This window comes from Athene cunicularia (genome assembly GCF_003259725.1).
Source record: "Athene cunicularia isolate RWA chromosome 8 unlocalized genomic scaffold, athCun1 chr8_part1, whole genome shotgun sequence".
Classification (NCBI taxonomy): Eukaryota; Metazoa; Chordata; class Aves; order Strigiformes; family Strigidae; genus Athene; species Athene cunicularia.
Window position 1 is genome coordinate 11,188,585 of NW_020799109.1, and position 15,439 is coordinate 11,204,023.

Below are 15,439 nucleotides of genomic sequence, written 5' to 3' on the forward strand. Positions count from 1 at the left end.
AGCGGGACGGCGGGTGTGAGACAGCCCCGGGCTGGCGGGGGGCGGTAGCGCTGGGAGAGGGCTCCGGGGGGGCTGCGGGGACCAGGGTCGCTTGTCTAGGCGGGGGTAGAAGCGGGGTTCACCCCCCCGGCCCCGTCGTGGCGGTCTGGACCAAGGGGAGATCTGGTCCCGCCGGGGGAGTCACCTGTCCCCTCTGCTCTCCCCGCAGGCGCTGGGCTGGGGACCGTGTCCCTCTGGGGCAGCCTCCTGCTCGCTGCCGGCCTTGCCCTCGACCCAGCACCGCAAAGCTGCAACTGCACAGAGCCCATGGACTTCCAGGCTTTCCGGGAGGCTCCGCTCCCCGAGAGCTGCTGCCTCAACTTCACCAGCTCCAACATCACCAACCTGGACTGGGGCGCACTGGTAGGAGTGCGGGGGCTGCGGGAGCTCTATCTCTCGCACTGCAGCATCACGGATATCACCAACGCGCAGGGAGTCCCCCCTGCCTTGGAGATCTTGCACTTAAGTCACAACCTGCTGGAAAGTCTCCCTGGCAGCTTTCTGGAAGATGCCCCTAATTTGAGGGTCCTTTATCTGGACAGCAACCAGCTCCAGGAGCTGCCCAAGTCCTTCCTAAAAGCATCGACCCAGGTCCAGGAGGTCTACCTAGGCTTCAATGCCCTGACCTTCCTTCCTGCCAGCCTCCTGAAGCCGTCTCTGCTCCAGCTTCAGCTCTCCAACAACAGCTGGGACTGCAGCTGCGCTTTGCTCAGCAACCTGGAGGGTTGGCCCAGCCTGGCCACAGAGGTTATCTGCCACACGCCGGAGCGGTACCACAGTGTGGATCTCCAGAGCATCCCCCGGGATGAGCTGTGCCACTCACACAGCCTCACTGCCCTCTTCATCTGCCTGCCTCCTCTCCTCATCCTCGCCAGCGTCACCTGGTGCTTCTGCAGGCGGAAGAGAAAGACGAACTACAGCTTTCAGAGCAGGTCCCAGAGCCACCCAGCCACAGCAGAGAGAGGCAGCACACTGGTGCCGGCAGAGCCCCACCACTATGTCCCCTATGAGCTGCCTGCCACCCCCTCTGAGACCAAGAAGAAGGTGCTGCTGGGGAGCCAGGTCCTGCTCCAGCCCTCCACAGACCCACTGGAGAGCAGCAGAGATGTCTACGAGGAGGTGGAGATCCAGGTGGGATCCCCCAGCAGTTCCCAGGTGCCAGCCTGTAAAGGGCTGGAAAGGCAGCGGGACACCCCAGCACCAAGGGTAGAGGAGCTGGGGGGCAGTGAGCCAGAGATGGACTCTGTTAGCGTGAGCGAAGTCCTGAAGGACTCTGCCGACCGGGAGAAGATCTACATGAGTCAGTCAACCAACTATTACAACCTGGTACCTGGCATCGAGCTGGAGGACTCAGACAACCTGGAGTATGAGAACATCGACCTGCACTGATGCCGGGACGGGGGCTGTGTCTGGAACACGCCAGGAGGATGGCAGGGGCCATCTGGGGCAGTAGTGAAACCCGTCAAGACTGGGAGAGTCACGAGCTGTCCTGCTGTGACTTACAGTGGCTGTTTGCAAAGCCACAACCCCAAATTCCCATTCCTTCCCCTGTGCTACCATGTGTACCCCTCACTTGCCATGTGCTGCAGCTGGTCAGGGGGTGCAAGGATGTTTCGGGCACTGGGAACCCTGCCACAGGTGTTTGGGGACACATGGGCTGGCAGTGCCTGAGGAAGGATGTGGAAAGGAGGTGGGGGATGGTTTTGGGTATGAGGTGACAATACTGTGTGTGCCAGACCCATCGGCTGGGGCCTCCATCCTCTCTCGCTGGAGACAGATGGCCCAGACCCGCTGCCCCCCAGCCCGCAGAGAACAGGTTCTGGGGACATGAAATGGGGCTGGCTCTGCCATATGGTCTGCGGGGGGTGTCACACATGGGTGGGGTGCCCTCAGCTTGGCAGAGGGAGCCTGGGGTGGCCCTGCCTGCTGCTCAGCCCACATCCTGCTGTGTCCCACTGTGTGTCACGAGGGCTTAAAGCACACATGCTGCTGCATGCAGGAGTGTGTGCAGGTCAGGGTGGGCGAGTGTGCGAGGTGCACATGCTCTGGCACTGAAAGGAACCCCTTGCAGCCTCCCTTGCCCAATGTGCTGCCAAGCCCTGTAGGATCCGTCTCTCAATAAGAAATAAATCATTTTACTCCTGGCAGTCGCAGCTCCATCCCTGTGTCTGCATGGTGTGGGGTGGTGGGGAACTGATTGATGGGATGTGGGGGAGTGCAGAGATGGGAGGTTTTGCTCTTACCCCATTTCTCCTCCCATATACTGGGTGATGCCCCAGCATGGGTCTTGTCCAGCAGACCCGGGGCTGCTTTGCCAGCCCGGCAGAGCAGAGCTGGGCACTGGCTGAAGGTGAGAGGAGCCCCTGCCTCACACTGTGATTTACAGCTCGGCCGGGGAAGGCGTCAACCTGCTGTAAATGTCACGGTTCCTGGTTGGAGAAGGGACTTGCAGGGCTCCTGGGAATGGGGCAAAATCTGGGGGTGCTGTAAATCACCCCCCTGCACAGGCACCCCTCTGGTGAATCTCCCCCATGGGTGCTCCAGCCCTTCTCTGGGGATGGGGAGGCACAGGCACCCTTGAGCCCTGTCCCTCCTGCCCAATGGCACATTTTCCAGGCTGGAAGTCCCAGTGGCTACCCACACTCCACACTGGAGCCATCCTGGGCCTGGGCCAGGCGCTGTGCCCGGGCAGGAAGGGAGGCAGCCAGGCAGGGCAGGACGCGGCGCTCCGGCCGGCAGAGGAAGCAGAGTTTCCTGCGGAGCGCGGCGTGGCCTCTGGCAGTGAGCCATGGGCCCCAGCAATGCTCAGCCCCAGCCCCAGCGTGGCTCGGGGATGGGGATGGGATGGTTTCCCTGCACGTCTCGTTGTCACTCATGGATGTTTCCCACTGCTTTATGTCCTGCTGGAATTTTTCCCTTCCTGCTCCCTCGCTGGCCCTGGGAAAGTGGCTTGGTGCCAGCCTCTAATGTGACTCCACCACGCCCTGCCAGGTAGCACAGCCAGGGGACACCCAGGGGATCCCAGAGTGCTCCAGCTCATGCCATCCCCAAGCCCTTCCCGAGGATATGGAGGGACCAGGAGCTGCCGCAGTGCTGAGGCAGGGCAGGCAGGGTCAGCCAGCTGTCCCCAGGGGCTGCAGCCTGGCCCGTGGCCACAGGCGCTGCCTGTTGCTGGCAGCGAGGACTTGGGCAGCAACGGGTGTGTTTTTCATCTGTGCTCCAAAAATATCCCGCAGTCCTCCCTGGGTGCTGGCTCTGCTTGAGCACCCCAGGGTCCCATTCCCAGGGCTGTCAAGAGCAATGAAACACTGTCCTTTCCCCTCCTTCTCACGGAGCCTAAACTCAACTGCCATGGCTGCAAAGGGGAACAACCTAAACTGCTCTGCTGGGTCCTGCCCAGGACGAGCTTCAGCACCTGCAGCCCCCACTGAAATCTCTGGCCAGGGTTAGTGGCAGGAAGGTGTGACCGACCTGGAGTTCCCTGTTCTCTGCCTCTGACAGCCCCAATCCATCACAGGGAGGGCTTGGCCATGTGGACCCATGAAGGGGTATTTAGGTGGAAGAGGCACCAGCAGGACAGGAGGGTGCATGCAGGGAGCAGGCAGAGGCTGCAGCAGGTGTGGGAAGGGCAGGGCAGCTGTGTGAGCAGTTCTGCTGATGGGCCATAGTGCTTGGTGTGGGAGCGAGTGTGTGTCCCCAAGTCCTGCAGCCTGGACAGCAGCAGGAACCCCAGTTCTCCCTAGTTTAGCCAGCAGCCAGCAAGATAAGGATTTTTCTGCCAAGGCACGGGGCTGAGCAGCAATGACCGTCTCCTACACACTGAAAGTTGCCAATTCCCGTTTTGGGGGCTTCTCCAAGCTGCTCTTCCGCTGGAAAGGCAGCATCTACAAGCTGCTTTACAAGGAGTTCATCGTCTTTGTGGTGCTGTATGCCCTGCTCAGCATCGTCTACCGGTGAGTGGGGTTAGTGTGTCTCTGCTGGTCGTGTCCCTTCCTGCTGACCCACTGGGATGTGCAGAGATGCCCCATTGGTCATGGACTGGGGTTCTTGCAGGGAGAGGAGAAGCCCAGGGGACACACCAAAGGAGGGTGGGAGCAGGCAGGTGAGGGCAAGGAGGAGGGAAATCGGATAATGACTTTTTGTGGATGTCTGAGGCAACACCCCAGTCCCACTGCTCACCCCTAACCCCACTGCATGTCCCTGACTGCACTCTGTGTCCCTGACCCCGCTGCATGTCCCTGACACTGCTGTGTGTCCATTGCAGGCGGCTGCTGACCGAGGAGCAGAAACGCCTCTACACCAAAGTGGCTCAGTACTGCAACCGCTCCACAGACCTCATCCCCATGTCATTTGTCCTAGGTATGGGTCCCTCCCTGGAACTTGGGAGTTGGGGTCCAATGCTTCCCCTAGCATTGGCAGCTTGAGGATGCCCCCACTGCCCATCCTGACCCCATGCCAAAGCATCTCTTGAACACCATCAGAGGGGGGATGGAGGAGCTTGGTGCCCCAGGGATGGCACTTGACTCTCAGACCCACTGAGTGGAGATCTCTGGCACTCAGGATGCCAGTGGGAGGCTGTGATTTCCCCTGGCCCACTCTGCACCCTCCTCCCCACACCCAGGAAAGGGGCACCTTATCTAGAAGAGATGGATATTCTGCCCTGTGCCACTGGCACCCAGAACAGAGAACAGCTGGGGATGTCCCCACCTCTAACTCTGGGGAGGGCAGCTCAATGGGAAGCACAACGTGCACTTTATCTCCTGGCCACAGAGAAATCTGTCACCGTTGGAAACACGGCAGCTCTCCTGGTGTGGTCTCATCCTCGCCTCAGCCCACAGCCTGGCCACTCCGAGCCCCCCATGCATTGTCTCCTGGTGCAGGTTTTTACGTCACCCTGATTGTGAACCGGTGGTGGGCCCAGTACACCAGCATCCCCCTGCCCGACCAGCTCATGTGCATCATCTCCAGCAACGTCCATGGCAAAGACGAGAGGGGCCGGATCCTGCGTCGCACCCTCATCCGCTACGCCAACCTGTCGGCGGTCCTCATCCTGCGCTCTGTCAGCACCAGGGTGCTCAAGCGCTTCCCCACCATGGACCATGTGGTGGAAGCGGGTGAGAAGTCAAGCCCTGGGGGTGATGGCTTGCAATGTGGGGTGAGAACTGTGGGCCACAGACGTGTCCCTGTCACCAGGAGGGTGTGCTGGGTGTGGGGATCCTTGCTGGCATCCCTGCCCCAAACTGTCTCGCACATGGGGTGGCATCCTTGCATGGATGTTCACCCCCAAAAAGCCCCACTGGGATGGAGTTTCACTTGGAAAACCCTGTGTTCCTGCTGGGGATGGTCCCAGAAGGGCTCTCCCACGCTGACATGGGGGCTGTGGTGCTGAGCCTCTGCCCCACCACAGGCTTCATGACACAGGAAGAGCGCAAGAAGTTTGAGAGCCTCCACTCTGACTTCAACAAGTACTGGATCCCCTGCGTGTGGTTCACCAACCTGGCAGCCCAGGCCAGGCGGGATGGCCGCATACGTGATGATGTGGCCCTCCGCCTGCTCATGGATGTGAGTTGGTGCCGGGTAACTGGGGGGACCAGGTGCTGCAGGGGGGGCTCGCACAAAGCCAGGGTCACCCGCCCTTGTCCTCTCTGCACAGGAACTGAATCTCTACCGGGCCAAGTGCAGCATGTTGTTCCATTACGACTGGATCAGCATCCCCCTGGTGTACACGCAGGTGAGTACCCACCTACCCCATGAACCCAGATTCCAGCTCCTCCCACCCCACAGCCCTACAGCCTCCTCCCTCCACTCTGATGGGGAGCACTTTACACCCCTCCCTAGAAGCACTTTACTGAATCTGGTGCCAGATCTGGCACAGTCACTGGTTCACAGCCCTGCAGGGATGTGCAGGAGTACGGGCAGTGAGGTTTAGCCTTAAGCCCACAAGAGCATCAGTGACCAGCCGAACCTTTCGCATCCTTGCTGCTCCCTTGCTGAGTGTCCCCCTCAGCTGCCACCCTTGCTGCTGGCTGACCCATGCTCCTGACAGGTGGTCACCATTGCTGTCTACTCCTTCTTTGCCTTCTGCCTCATCGGGCGGCAGTTCCTGGAGCCACTGGAGCCGGGGCAGGAGGGGGACCTGGACATGTTCATCCCCCTCTCCACCCTCCTCCAGTTCTTCTTCTATGCTGGCTGGCTGAAGGTGAGACATGGCCAGGCAGCTGGGCTTTGCTTTATGGACAGGGGGTGGCCAGCTGGCCCTGAGCACCCCATGGGCCAGGGCGTGGCTGGCCCAAGGCATGGCACCAGCCATGTCACTGCTAGCTGCCCCTGGGGACACATCCTCCCAGCCCAGCCATCATACCAGGGCACCACACAACTCCAAGTCTGCATGTTTCATGTGCCCCAAGGGTGGACTGAGGGATGTAGAGCCTTGGAAGGTGTCTTTGTCCCTGCTCCCCTGTCTCACCTGGTCCCCTCCCTCCCAAGGTTGCAGAGCAGATCATTAACCCCTTCGGAGAAGACGATGATGACTTTGAGACCAACAAGCTGATAGACAGGAACCTGCAGGTGGGTCCTGCCCCAGGCTCATGTTGTGTGGGGCTTCTACAATCAGGGCACGATATCCCTGCACCCTGGCAGTGGGACCTGTGCCCTGCTGGTGCCCACCCAGCCCTGCTCCTGGCCATGCAGGTCCTTCTCCAAAATAGATTCCCACACAAGGAAGCAGGGCTGCACCTTGTCCCTCCACCCGTCCCTCGTGTGTCTGCTCCCCACAGCAGTGTCAGCACTCCCCCGAGGGACACTCAGCAGCCTGGCACTGCTGCTCAGCCCCTCACCTCTGAGAAATGTTCAGAAGAGGAAAACCTCAAATGCAGCCAGGAGATGGGCCCGGATCCTTCCTGGTCCCTTGCAAAGCTCAGCCCTACCCCTGCCAGATCGGCAGCGGGAGCAGCATCTGCAGCCACTGGCCCTGATGTCCTTGCGAAGCCACCCCTGTCCCCTGCCTTTGCTGTGCCCAGGTGTCCCTGCTCTCCGTGGATGACATGTACCAGAACCTGCCCCCAGCCGTGAAGGACAAATACTGGAACGAGTCCACAGCTCAGCCCCCCTACACCACGGCCACAGCTGCTGAGACCTTGAAGCCCTCATTCCTGGGCTCCACCTTCGACATGCGGTGAGTGCACGGCAGTCCTGGGGCTGGACAAACAGAGGGAGAGTGCTTCAGGGTAGCAATAGCATAAGCAGGCTTGTTCTCCCCCTGGGCCCAATTACAGCAAGCAAACAGCAACCCCCCCCTTGGGAGTGCGTTGCCCAGCCCCTGTGCGGCTTAGGGGCTGCACTGGGTGATAGATGAGCTGCTGAGGCAGGGACATGGCCTCCTGGAGTTGTTCCCTGCTTGCAAATGCACTGGGATGGAGGTGGTGAGTGGTGCTGGGCATCCCCATGGATGGCAGCCCGTCACCCCACCGTGCTCCCCCAGCATGTGCGAGGACCCGGAGCAGAACCAGCCGGTGGAAGCCTCACCAAGCGCACCACGCATCCAGACACCTCTGCTCAGTCGCTTCTTCACTGCTGCATCCCCTGCCATCAGCATCAAAAACTTTGGCTGGGGCAGCCGAGGCCACCCCCACCTCCGACGTCCCCGGGTGGATGGCGGCTTCCCCTCCCCTTATCCCAACCGCTCCGAGGACCCCGAGTCGGTGGCCCGCATCGAGGAGGAGGAGACGGAGGATGAGGAGAGCCAGGCCAGCGAGCCCACCACACCTGGTTGTTGCCTGGGGGAGACCCGGCTGCTGGAGGCCTCCGAAACACAGAGGAAGGAGCTGCCGCTGATCCAGGTGAAGGCACCATCCAGCGACAGCATCGGGGCTGACCGGCCAGAGGCCTGAGAGCCCTGAGGCTGCCCCAAAAGCACCCCTTTCCCCAAGGCACTGCCACTACCAGCCACAAAGCTCCCTGCCCCGACACCCTTCCTCAGACCCCCTGTCCAGAAGCAGGACATTGCCAGGTCTTTTGCCAGCCCCAAGCCAAGATGTCTCCTCAGGTTGATGGGAAGATCCTGGTGGGGTTGGTTCAGCAGCCAGTCTTCGACACTAGCTATTAGCCCCAGACCTGCAGGATTCAGCTCATCTGTGTGATGCCACTGACTTGCAGCTGGCCAGGCTCGCTCCCTGCTCCCATGGCCCAGAAAAGGGCACAGGGGACAGCCCAGACCCCAGGCAAGGGCCAGGATGAGGCCACTAAGTCTTGCAGAAAACCAACACCATGATGGAGATGTCCCCTCAATATTAATAAAGCTATTACCAGCCTCAGCTTTGAGGTTCTTCCTTGTTGGTGCAATTGATCCCCAGCAATGAGACAGCAGGGACACTACATTTATCCAAAAAGTGGGTGAATTTGGATTGTGTCAAGGAGTGTGCACATTCTCCCGGGGCAAAAAGGGCACAGCCCCAAGGACCCTGTAATGGTTGTGGGGTATTTGATACCAAGCCAGAAAAAAAACAGAAATACACTTTCAGGCCCTGTAGAAGGATTCCCGCACTCAGACGTGTGCTTCCCATAGGAATATTAGCAGAGCTGTTAAAAAATTTCCTTTCCTGCAAGCCCCCCTTTCCTAAAATCACCTTTAAAGCTCCTGTCTCCTGCCAGCAAGCCAGCCCTGCTCCTCCTCTGCTACCCTCCAGGCCACTGCTGGACCTGTTAAAGCATAACCATGGGGTCATTTCCTGGGTTGGACCACGTCCCATGAAAATACCCCAAAGTTAATACAGTGTGGAGCTGAGAACCACTCAACAGGCAGCAGGACTCAGGATGATGTGACCTCACTTGAGTTAAACTGCTGGCTGCTCATTGTATGAGTAGGTTTTTTTAAATTCAGCCCTCACACCTATCTGCAGAAATGGGTAAGGTCCTTAGACCAGGCTTTGGCACCTCATAAACCCAGCCAGACTAAAGCTGTGCTTAACCCCAGCCCCTGCCCTCATCTTTCTGGCTCAGGGTGTGGCAGGCTTGCTCCTCCTAGGCAGGCCAACCCTTGCACACATCCACAGGGCTATGCCAAGGCCAGACCAGAAACCATACATCCCATGGCCAAGCCACACGAGGTCCCGCAGTCCATGCCACCGTGGGAACCAGGTGCCACCGCCCCATTCCCATGTCACACAGCAGGCGGTGGAGGGTGACAGGTGCTGCTTCTGTTCCCACGGGCTGTTGCCCTTGGGCAGCTGCGTTTTTGAGAGCAATAACTGCAAGCAGCGTGCATTGATGAATTGGCCATAATCCTGTTCATCAGGGGCCAGGTTTACAGGTCCTTCTCTGACATCGAGTTCGTATTTGCACTCCAAGTTTCTCCATCTGTACAAAGTTCCCCAGAAACACCCTGAATCCTGTTTGTACTCTGTGGAGGGAAGGGGAGAGAGGAGAAACATGCCAAGGAAGCAGCCATGACTCATCACTCCCAAGTGCCGTTTATCGCCTCCACCCCACCTCTCTGGAAAGCAGTCGTTGCTGGAGAGCAGGGAAAGTTTACCCCAGATTGCTATGGAGAAGGAATGTGCTTGTGCAAACGTCCTGCCCAGCCCAGGTCCCACTGCTAGTTGCACCCTGCTGGGCACGGCTGCTGGTAGCACCCATGAATGCAGACCTGAGCTGCAAGGCAGCGCCAATGCGCCCACTGTGGCACAACAGTGCTGCTGCAGACACCCCAACAGGTACTGTTTTCTGACAGGGTTGGTGTGTCACCATCTGTGGCACAGACCCATCCTCGGCTCCCTGCCAGCAAGGCAGGACAAACTCACACTGCCCAGGGCACCCAAACTCACGAGCACCTCCTGCTGCCACACACAGCAGCCTGGGCAGAGCATCACAGGAAGAACTTGAACAAAAATACCAAGCACAAGCTATCCGTGGGGGACACAGTCTGCGTTTTAAAGCTCTAAAGACATGGGTCTCAGCTCTGCTTGGGGCAAGACAATCACAGATCACCGCCTTCAGTTCAGAGCTAAAAACATTGAAGCTGGGGTGCAGGCAGCCTGCCTCACCCCAGAGTGCTCCTGTGGGTAAAGGAGGCTTTTGTAAAAACACGTAAGTGGGGTGAAGTGTGCAGCATGTCCACTTGGCAGATGAGTCTGGCCTCCCACCACAGCCCCAGGACAGCTCCCAACTTCACCCCAAAACATGCACAAAGCATCTGGCAACTAGAGGCAGAGATCCACCACACTGGCTTTGTTTAATGGCAGAATGCCTGAGGAATGATATCACATGCCCCAAAACACTCAGAATGTCTTTCACACCACAGCTTTCCGATCCCACCACAAGTGACAGTGCAGAAAGCTAGTTTGTACCCAGCTTTCGAAAGGGACAGACCATGATGAGAACCTGGCCCTTCTGCTAGAAGGAATTTATCTTGCACTGGAATGAGACCAAGGAGGTCAGGGAAAGACCAGCCGGTCACTGAGCAGTGCAGCCAAGTTTGGTTAAAAGATACCGGGCCCTGAAGACAATTGTGCAGGCAAAGCAGGAAACACAAAGCAATGGCAAAAGGGGCTGCTGGCCTGAACCAGGGGATGTGAGCACATGTGATCTGAGGAGAGGCAGGAGGTACCAGCTGCAGAGGCCACTGGGGTCAAGACACAAGTTTTCAACTCTGCATTTGTGCCAAGTCTGGCTGAAGACACAGCGCTGTGGGTGCAGAGCTGCTCCCTGGAGAACCCACTCCTGAGGCAGCAGGGCCGTTTCCCCCTTTCCCTGCTGCCCTCACTCCAAGACCCAAAAACGCTTGTGCTGACCCAACACACCAGCAGAAAAGGGGGACGCATGCCCAGCCAGACTCCAGCAGCTCCCAGGAAGCTGGACATTTGCACCTTCCTTCTGCACACAGGTTTCCAGCACTGAAAATTCACCACTTCAGCAAAGTCTGACAACTCTTTTCCAAACCCACTTGGTCCATTAAGTCAGTGTCCTAGAACCCAGGGAGGTGTTTTAGTCAAGACCATGCAGAGTCAGAGCTTGCCTGGAGACACAAAAGCGCTCAGGGATTCCAGGAGATCCTTCTCCTTTCACACTTTACTGGCAGGAGGACCTACGCAAACCCCCTCCACTCTGCACACACAAATGAGCACACAACCCTTTTTACTGTAGTAGACTCTTGGTTTTATTCGTTCTCTCAGCAGAATAGTTTTTATTCATTTGCCTTTTCTGGCCTTGATTTTCCTCAAGTAGAACTCTAATTCCTTGCCTTCCAATACATAGCCATCGGCTCGGCCACACTGTCCAGGTCTGGAGGCAATGCAGGCTGCAAGGAGAAGGCATCCAGTTAAAGTTGAGTAATTCACCACCCCAGCATAGACACCAACTGAAAGAAACACTGCAAGCAGTCTCCCTGCAGAAGCACAGACGAGCAAGTAACAGATACACCAGTTTATGTGCTGGCTTCAGTACCTCCCCCTAAGGTATCTTGCTTTTGAACCCGCTCTCTGGACCGAATCACTAATGAAGTTCTCTTCAGATCTCCAGTGTCATCATTCAAGTTCAGTAGCAGAACTGGACAAAGGTCTCATCACCAAAAGACTTCAGAACACTGAACTATTTGCCAGAACTCAAAACCAGTCAAAGCTGTTACGTGCTTGTAGGACATTTTTCTGACACACAGTGCAGCTCATGGATCTTTGCTCATTTTTCAGGTCCTGAGCCCCGTTATTTTTCTCAAGGGCCAACCAGGAATAATCAACTCTAGGAGCCTGGCTGGGACATGTAGCAATTCAAGCTCCAGAAACAATTTCCCCATCCTGCCACAAGTAGGGTATTCCCAGAGAAGATGACAGAACAAGTTACATTTAAACCCAGAAGATACCCCTGCAGACATGGAGAACACCCCACAGCTTTCACCCTGCAGTTGGCTTTACCACAGCAAGCAGAACTTTAAGTGATCCTAAGATCAAGAATAAGATCTGCTCTGGCACCCTGTTTGTGCCCTGACTCCCTTATCCCCACCCACATTAGTGCTGCCAGGGACTCACCAAGCAGCTTTCCTTGCTGGAATTGCTCCTCAAGAATACTTGCTATCTTGGCATTCTTCTTTCGCTCATCGTATTTTTTCTGGATCTTCTTTGAACGCTTCTTGTTCAAGATTTCCTCCTCTTCAGGAGTCTATAAACAAGGCCGTAAACGAAGACAAGGTTAAGCATATGGCCACCTTCCACTAGAGCAGGTGGTCCCTGCTAATATGAAAGAAACTCTTGTATTCTCAGTGCAGCACTGTTTCCCAAGTCATACCTTCCTGGGGTACAAATACTTCAACCTCCCAGAACTAGGTGCTGTGTTTCACTTTTGAGGCCAAGGAATGCAATGGTGAAAACTAAGTTACTGCTGACAACAAAGCCCAGGGCCCTAGGGAAGGGTGCTCTTAGACAAATGAAACTGCAAAGGTTTCCTTGATGAATTAATTCCCCTCCAAAAAAAGTGAATACTCTTTCCCTCTCCACACATGAAAGCACTTGGGTGTGGTGCAAGTCCTGGCCAACAGGTTACAAGTTCTCCCTGTGCACAGTGCTCAGCTGTAAGTGGTGTGTTCTTAATGCAAGGAGACAACCTTAAGTTGAGTGCTATGCGTGGGGGTTTAAATTCCTTCTAGCAGTCTGGGTTTGGATCTTAAAACTTAAAAGGAAATAAAGGTCTGGATAAAGACACTTCAAAAACACTTCAAAGCAAGCTGAAGTTTAGTTAGCAATCCAAGCTTCTCATCAAAAGCAGTCATTCTACAACACAAGGACCCAACCTGCAAAGTCTTCCTCAGCATCATAAAATGTCATCGCTCTCCCTTCAGCAGCAGAACTGGACAAGGGTATCATCATTAGAAGACCAAAGAAATCGACAGGCAGGTCCTTGTGCACAAGCAGGTGCAATGCTTCAGAGAGCTCAGTGGTACTGAACGCTCCATTAACAGAGAGAGACTTATGCTGGGAGCTGATGGGAACGGAGCCCAGGTAACGCTATCGCTGACGGGTATCCAACCCTGTCCTGGCAGGCACTGTCTGCTCACGATGGCTAACTGCCTCTAGCAGAGCAGGCTCTGCTCTGCAAGGAGTCAGTATGACAACGACAATCCCAGACATACCAGTTTGGCGCCCTTCTTGCGTCCGAGGGGCAAAGCATAGTGGGCTTCGTACCACTGCCGGTACGGGGTGCTGTCGATGAGAACGATGCAATTCTTCACCAGGGTCTTTGTCCGCACTAGTTCATTGTTGGAAGCATTGTAGACGACATCAATAATTCTGGTTTTGCGAGTGCAGCCTTTCAAAAGAAGAGTATGAATTCAAACCTACAGGGATCAGACAACTGAGAATACAGTCCACAGTATCTCACACATACCCTCAAACCACCTCACACTCATCACCCCATCAAATGACCTCCAGCTTCCCTGACACCAAATTAAATTTAACTAAGAGAGGGATCTATTTTTCATCAGTCCCACTTCTGTTGCTAGGACAGAAGCCTACACCTGGAAACTGACTCATGCCAGATGAAAAACTGGGGTTCCAGTCTTGCTGGAACTCCTCTCAAATAAGACAATGCTAAAAAATAAATTTCTGGATTGTAAGATGCCCCAGCAGATGCCAACTAACACTGCATACAGGGCTCAAACCTCTACATACTTCCTAGAACTACTGGATTAAGCTGTGTTAAACGGGACTGCTCTGCAACACATACTAGAAAACACTTTATAGGACAAGTGTTTATGAGTAAACTGAAAGGGGAAGCTGGTATTTCCACCCTTCAAGACCCACCTGAAACATTCAGTCTTGGCTACTAGATTTTACTCTTTAGCCCACCCTGGAAACACAGCCTTCCATGTACAAAAAGGCCAGGCATGAGATGGGTTTTCTCCTCTTCACTCACGTACCTCATCTTTGTTCTGCAAGGTATGCTCAGTCCCTTTGCTTCTGCAATACTGCCTATGAATAACGGCACTTTGCACAGCATGGACAATGCTCTGTGATGACTGAGGAGAAAGCACATCCTTTTGCCCTCACCACTCTGGTCACTAACTACCACCTTTCTTACTGGTTTTACCATCATACTGAGTAACACTGACGAGGCCCAGGCTTAAGTTATATGGTTTTCAATTTGCTATTTAAAGAAAACCATAACCTTGCTCAGGAAAAATACATGCAAATTATGTGACAGTCCTAGGGACACACCTGCTCAGAAAAATCCTCAATATCTTTCTCTGTTGTACAGGATCATCTAACTTCTAGGAAGTGTTCACCAATAAACCAGAAAAGTTGTATTTATGAAGAACTACCCACATTTAGTTTTTTTGTCTCTCTGTAGTTGCCCTCCCCTCAGTAAAAAGGTAACACAAGCATGTCACTCAGTGTAACTATGACACTCCAATCACTGTGAACTTAAGAGACATCCAAGTCTCCTAAGGCCACATAAGGTCAAAATTCACATCACTGTGCACGCTGCTTCAGACCCAGTACTGCAAGCTCTACAGTGCTCCAGCCCAGACTATAAGTCCACCATCATCCCTCCACTCTGCAGCAGTACCACGGATCAGCACGGCTGTAACAGACTTTTCCCTTCCAACACATCAGGTGTACAATGTACTTACATTCCGATCCCCAGGAGAAGTTGCCAACATCCAACCGAAGGGCACGGTATTTCTTATTTCCACCACGAACTCTCACTGTATGAATTCGGCGTGGGCCAATCTATGGTCAGAAACAAACACCACCATGTTGTTGGTGCTGGAACGCTGCACAGCTCAGGCAGGAGCCCAGCCAACTCCTAAGCTCAAAGGCAATGTGGTCAGTGTAACTATGACAAACCCCAGCATCGGCAGATACAGTGAGTGACCAAAATGGTCTGTTGCATCTACCTAAGGTAAAAATTTCATCATTCCAATTGCCTCTTATTTCAGAAATGTATAACTGCTTTCTGCAGACAGAAAGAAATACCTTTCAGATCAGCAGCGACAGAGACTGCTCACAAAACACAGCACATGTTTAAACCTCTAAAAGCACATGACCAGCAACCCAACACGACTTACGCCTTCCCCAAATCACCCACCTTCGTATTGGCAGGAGGTCGCCCCAACTCATACTTCCTCTTCTTGTGGTAGGGTTTCCTTTTGCCCCCAGTCTTGCGACGCTTATGCCAGTTGTCCCTGGAGATACCTGAGCAGAGAGCAGCCTGGTGAGAGGACAGCACAGAGCCCACCTGGCCATGGCAGGGCACCGTTCCGAGTCCTCAGCTCTCCAAGGTTGGTATCCGCACAGTGCACTCAGCCTTATGCAGCAGTCAGAGAAGCTTCATCATTGAGACTCAGACCCTCCCTCCCAGCAGGGCTGTACCACACACTGAGTCCCTCCACCCGGTCCGAGGGTTGTAAGCCCGG

General features: G+C 55.3%; 2 protein-coding genes and 5 non-coding genes across 7 annotated transcripts in view; 1 reads left to right on the top strand and 6 right to left on the bottom strand.

Moving 5' to 3' along the window:
- Positions 1 to 3,840: 3,840 nt before the first annotated feature.
- BEST4 (bestrophin 4) lies at positions 3,841 to 7,928 on the top strand. The gene is made up of 9 exons (XM_026853367.1): positions 3,841 to 3,992; positions 4,304 to 4,398; positions 4,920 to 5,153; positions 5,447 to 5,601; positions 5,693 to 5,770; positions 6,086 to 6,238; positions 6,526 to 6,606; positions 7,059 to 7,213; positions 7,520 to 7,928. The coding sequence occupies exons 1-9, from the start codon at positions 3,841 to 3,843 to the stop codon at positions 7,926 to 7,928; spliced, it is 1,512 nt and encodes a 503-aa protein (XP_026709168.1).
- A 2,446-nt stretch (positions 7,929 to 10,374) lies between these two features.
- LOC113483207 lies at positions 10,375 to 10,504 on the bottom strand. Its single transcript, XR_003398989.1, has one exon. It is a non-coding gene; the product is annotated as a small nucleolar RNA SNORA35 (small nucleolar RNA).
- A 662-nt stretch (positions 10,505 to 11,166) lies between these two features.
- RPS8 (ribosomal protein S8) overlaps positions 11,167 to 15,439 on the bottom strand; it is a 4,713-nt gene continuing 440 nt past the window's right edge. The window contains exons 2-6 of the mRNA XM_026853900.1: positions 15,112 to 15,290; positions 14,654 to 14,753; positions 13,154 to 13,329; positions 12,057 to 12,186; positions 11,167 to 11,332 (exon numbers count right to left, since the gene is read on the bottom strand). Coding sequence (XP_026709701.1) covers positions 11,223 to 11,332; positions 12,057 to 12,186; positions 13,154 to 13,329; positions 14,654 to 14,753; positions 15,112 to 15,290 — 695 coding nt within the window. The 3' untranslated portion in view covers positions 11,167 to 11,222. The remainder of the gene's footprint in view (positions 11,333 to 12,056; positions 12,187 to 13,153; positions 13,330 to 14,653; positions 14,754 to 15,111; positions 15,291 to 15,439) is intronic.
- Positions 11,537 to 11,605, bottom strand: LOC113483195. Its single transcript, XR_003398978.1, has one exon. It is a non-coding gene; the product is annotated as a small nucleolar RNA SNORD38 (small nucleolar RNA).
- LOC113483196 lies at positions 12,824 to 12,896 on the bottom strand. The gene has a single exon (XR_003398979.1). It is a non-coding gene; the product is annotated as a small nucleolar RNA SNORD38 (small nucleolar RNA).
- On the bottom strand, positions 14,845 to 14,948 carry LOC113483198. The gene has a single exon (XR_003398980.1). It is a non-coding gene; the product is annotated as a small nucleolar RNA SNORD46 (small nucleolar RNA).
- LOC113483211 lies at positions 15,285 to 15,369 on the bottom strand. The gene has a single exon (XR_003398993.1). It is a non-coding gene; the product is annotated as a small nucleolar RNA SNORD55/SNORD39 (small nucleolar RNA).

Bases quoted from the DNA above. Each gene is read 5' to 3' on its own strand.
- BEST4 (XM_026853367.1), top strand. From the start codon at position 3,841: ATGACCGTCTCCTACACACTGAAAGTTGCCAATTCCCGTTTTGGGGGC. The intron at 5,771-6,085 runs GTGAGTACCCAC...TGCTCCTGACAG, and splicing joins TCCCCCTGGTGTACACGCAG to GTGGTCACCATTGCTGTCTA. The intron at 6,607-7,058 runs GTGGGTCCTGCC...TGCTGTGCCCAG, and splicing joins TGATAGACAGGAACCTGCAG to GTGTCCCTGCTCTCCGTGGA.